At 50.0% G+C, this 2,500-nt stretch overlaps 1 protein-coding gene across 4 annotated transcripts in view; it reads right to left on the bottom strand.

Annotated features, from left to right (window-relative positions):
* The window catches only part of anapc1 (anaphase promoting complex subunit 1), a 95,056-nt gene that overhangs the window by 69,132 nt on the left and 23,424 nt on the right, over window positions 1-2,500 (bottom strand). For all 4 annotated transcript variants that reach the window (XM_076083142.1, XM_076083144.1, XM_076083143.1 and 1 more), the window contains exons 32-36: window positions 2,039-2,169; window positions 1,195-1,335; window positions 798-950; window positions 632-713; window positions 176-267 (exon numbers count right to left, since the gene is read on the bottom strand). In XM_076083142.1, coding sequence (XP_075939257.1) covers window positions 176-267; window positions 632-713; window positions 798-950; window positions 1,195-1,335; window positions 2,039-2,169 — 599 coding nt within the window. The remainder of the gene's footprint in view (window positions 1-175; window positions 268-631; window positions 714-797; window positions 951-1,194; window positions 1,336-2,038; window positions 2,170-2,500) is intronic.

The following is a 2,500-nucleotide window of genomic DNA, read 5'->3' as shown; positions in this document are numbered from 1 at the left end:
TTATAAAGGAATAAATGAGTGAATACTGGAGGTATTAAATAACAAGAGACATTGCATATCTAATGGCCTCAACTCAAATATATCCTCCTTGTTTTTCACCAGCAACCCACATGTTATACACATGTTATACACATGTTATTCACTAAAATGACGACTACTTGTTGAAGTGACTCACCCCCAGACAGACCATACCCAGAGCCAGACCAGCAGCCAGAGAGTAGGACTCTCTGTCTGTGCAGTACTCCATCTCTGGACCAGGAGGCCGACCTGAGACAGACACACACGTTCACCCTCCGTTCACCAACACGACTCATCGACATCATCTCTATGTCGTGAGAGGAGACTTTCTATCGTCTTGGATTTAGAAGATGGTAACATGGAACAAGTGTTGCCTTCTTTTCTGGTCTTAAAAGATTCTGAACTTACCGGACTGTTTACTATTTATTTATTATTATTATAATATAATATAATAAATGTGACTTAAACTGATAAAAAGTCAGTTTATGAGCTTTATGGAACACAAACACAAAACGTTGAAGCTGCACAAAAGAGGAGACGACGACGACTGACAGGTGAAAAAATTAAACACACACACACACACACACACACACACACACACACACACACACACCTATCTCAGACAGCAGGACTTCAGCATTGTGTCTGTGTCCGGTTCCCTGGTACACCAGCCCAATGCCGATCACAGCAGCAACCTGCACGACAGACAGAGACAGAGAACTGAGTCAGGATTTTGTTACTATTATTATCTTTGCGCTGGTGAGGTCGTGCAGACTCACCTGGACGTTGTGCGGGACGTCCAGCTCGGTGGAGGTGGGGGGGAGCAGGGCCGGGATGTGGATGCTGAGGAGTCGAGTGATTGACATGTCCATGGTGCCCAGCTTGGCTGAGGACACGCCCAGAAGCAGCCCGATGCTAGTCATCTCATGGCCCTGAGGGCACACACACACACACACACACACACTCATGTCTTCAAAGACATCAGCTGATGACATCATACCACAGCATGTGATGAAATATCTGCAATCAGCTCCGACTGTGACGAGTCCAACCAGCTCAGTGTGACGGACAGCTCTCATTAGACCCGTGTGTGTGTGTGTGTGTGTGTGTGTGTGTGTGTGTGTGTGTGTGTGTGTGTGTGTGTGTGTGTGTGTGTGTGTGTGTGTGCGTGCGTACCTTGGTGAGGTAGTCGTGGATGTTGAGCGTGGCCAGCTTGGTGAGGTGTCCGTTGAGGCCCAGAGCCATCAGGAAGCCGGCGTACTCGTTGGCCAGCTCGGGGCTCTTTGGCTTGTTGTAGGCGATCCAGGCCGAGTCCACCTGAACACAGAGAGGAGGAGAAGTCACGTGACCAGAGGAGGAGCAGTCACGTGACCAGAGGAGGAGCAGTCACGGGACCAGAGGAGGAGAAGTCACGGGACCAGAGGAGGAGCAGTCACGTGACCAGAGGAGGAGAAGTCACGTGACCAGAGGAGGAGCAGTCACGGGACCAGAGGAGGAGCAGTCACGTGACCAGAGGAGGAGCAGTCACGTGACCAGAGGAGGAGCAGTCACGTGACCAGAGGAGGAGCAGTCACGGGACCAGAGGAGGAGAAGTCACGGGACCAGAGGAGGAGAAGTCACGTGACCAGAGGAGGAGCAGTCACGGGACCAGAGGAGGAGAAGTCACGGGACCAGAGGAGGAGCAGTCACGTGACCAGAGGAGGAGCAGTCACGTGACCAGAGGAGGAGCAGTCACGTGACCAGAGGAGGAGCAGTCACGGGACCAGAGGAGGAGCAGTCACGTGACCAGAGGAGGAGCAGTCACGGGACCAGAGGAGGAGAAGTCACGGGACCAGAGGAGGAGCAGTCACGTGACCAGAGGAGGAGCAGTCACGTGACCAGAGGAGGAGGAGTCACGGGACCAGAGGAGGAGCAGTCACGTGACCAGAGGAGGAGGAGTCACGGGACCAGAGGAGGAGGAGTCACAGTAACTGTAATATAATAAGGTAACCGGCTGGAGGTGCTGGTTCTTCAGACCGACCTGTGAAGCCGGAGCTATTTTGAGTCCAGCAGCGACTCCGTTGTGGAAGCTGGGCCAGCTGGTCATGTTGGGAGGAACGTCGATGTTCCCGCTGTTCAGGTCCACCATGGTGTTCCTCGGGGGGGCGCGGCCTGGATCAGGAAATACACAATATGTATTTCTGTGTCATGATAAACATTTGGCTCATCCCACGTTAATATATTTCATACGTCTTCTGGTGTTGCATTTACAAAACAGAGAACAAAACAAAACCATTAAAAAGCTGCAGATTATCTCTAAATAATTATATATTTCACACGTTAACATCCATATTTATTACTAAACAAAGAAAAAAGGACATTAGAAAACAAGATGAAGCTCATTTTCTAAATCGTTTAAACAACAAAACGTCGGACTGATTTCAACCGTCAAAAGTAAAATATCAGATCTCATAGAAGTCTCTGCTTTTATGACAAAGGAGAT

This window comes from Anarhichas minor, unplaced genomic scaffold (assembly GCF_050575085.1).
Source record: "Anarhichas minor isolate MPS153535 unplaced genomic scaffold, ASM5057508v1 ptg000122l, whole genome shotgun sequence".
NCBI lineage: Eukaryota > Metazoa > Chordata > Actinopteri > Perciformes > Anarhichadidae > Anarhichas > Anarhichas minor.
Note: the sequence above shows the minus strand (reverse complement) of the source record. Positions and strands in the feature narration are given on the sequence as shown.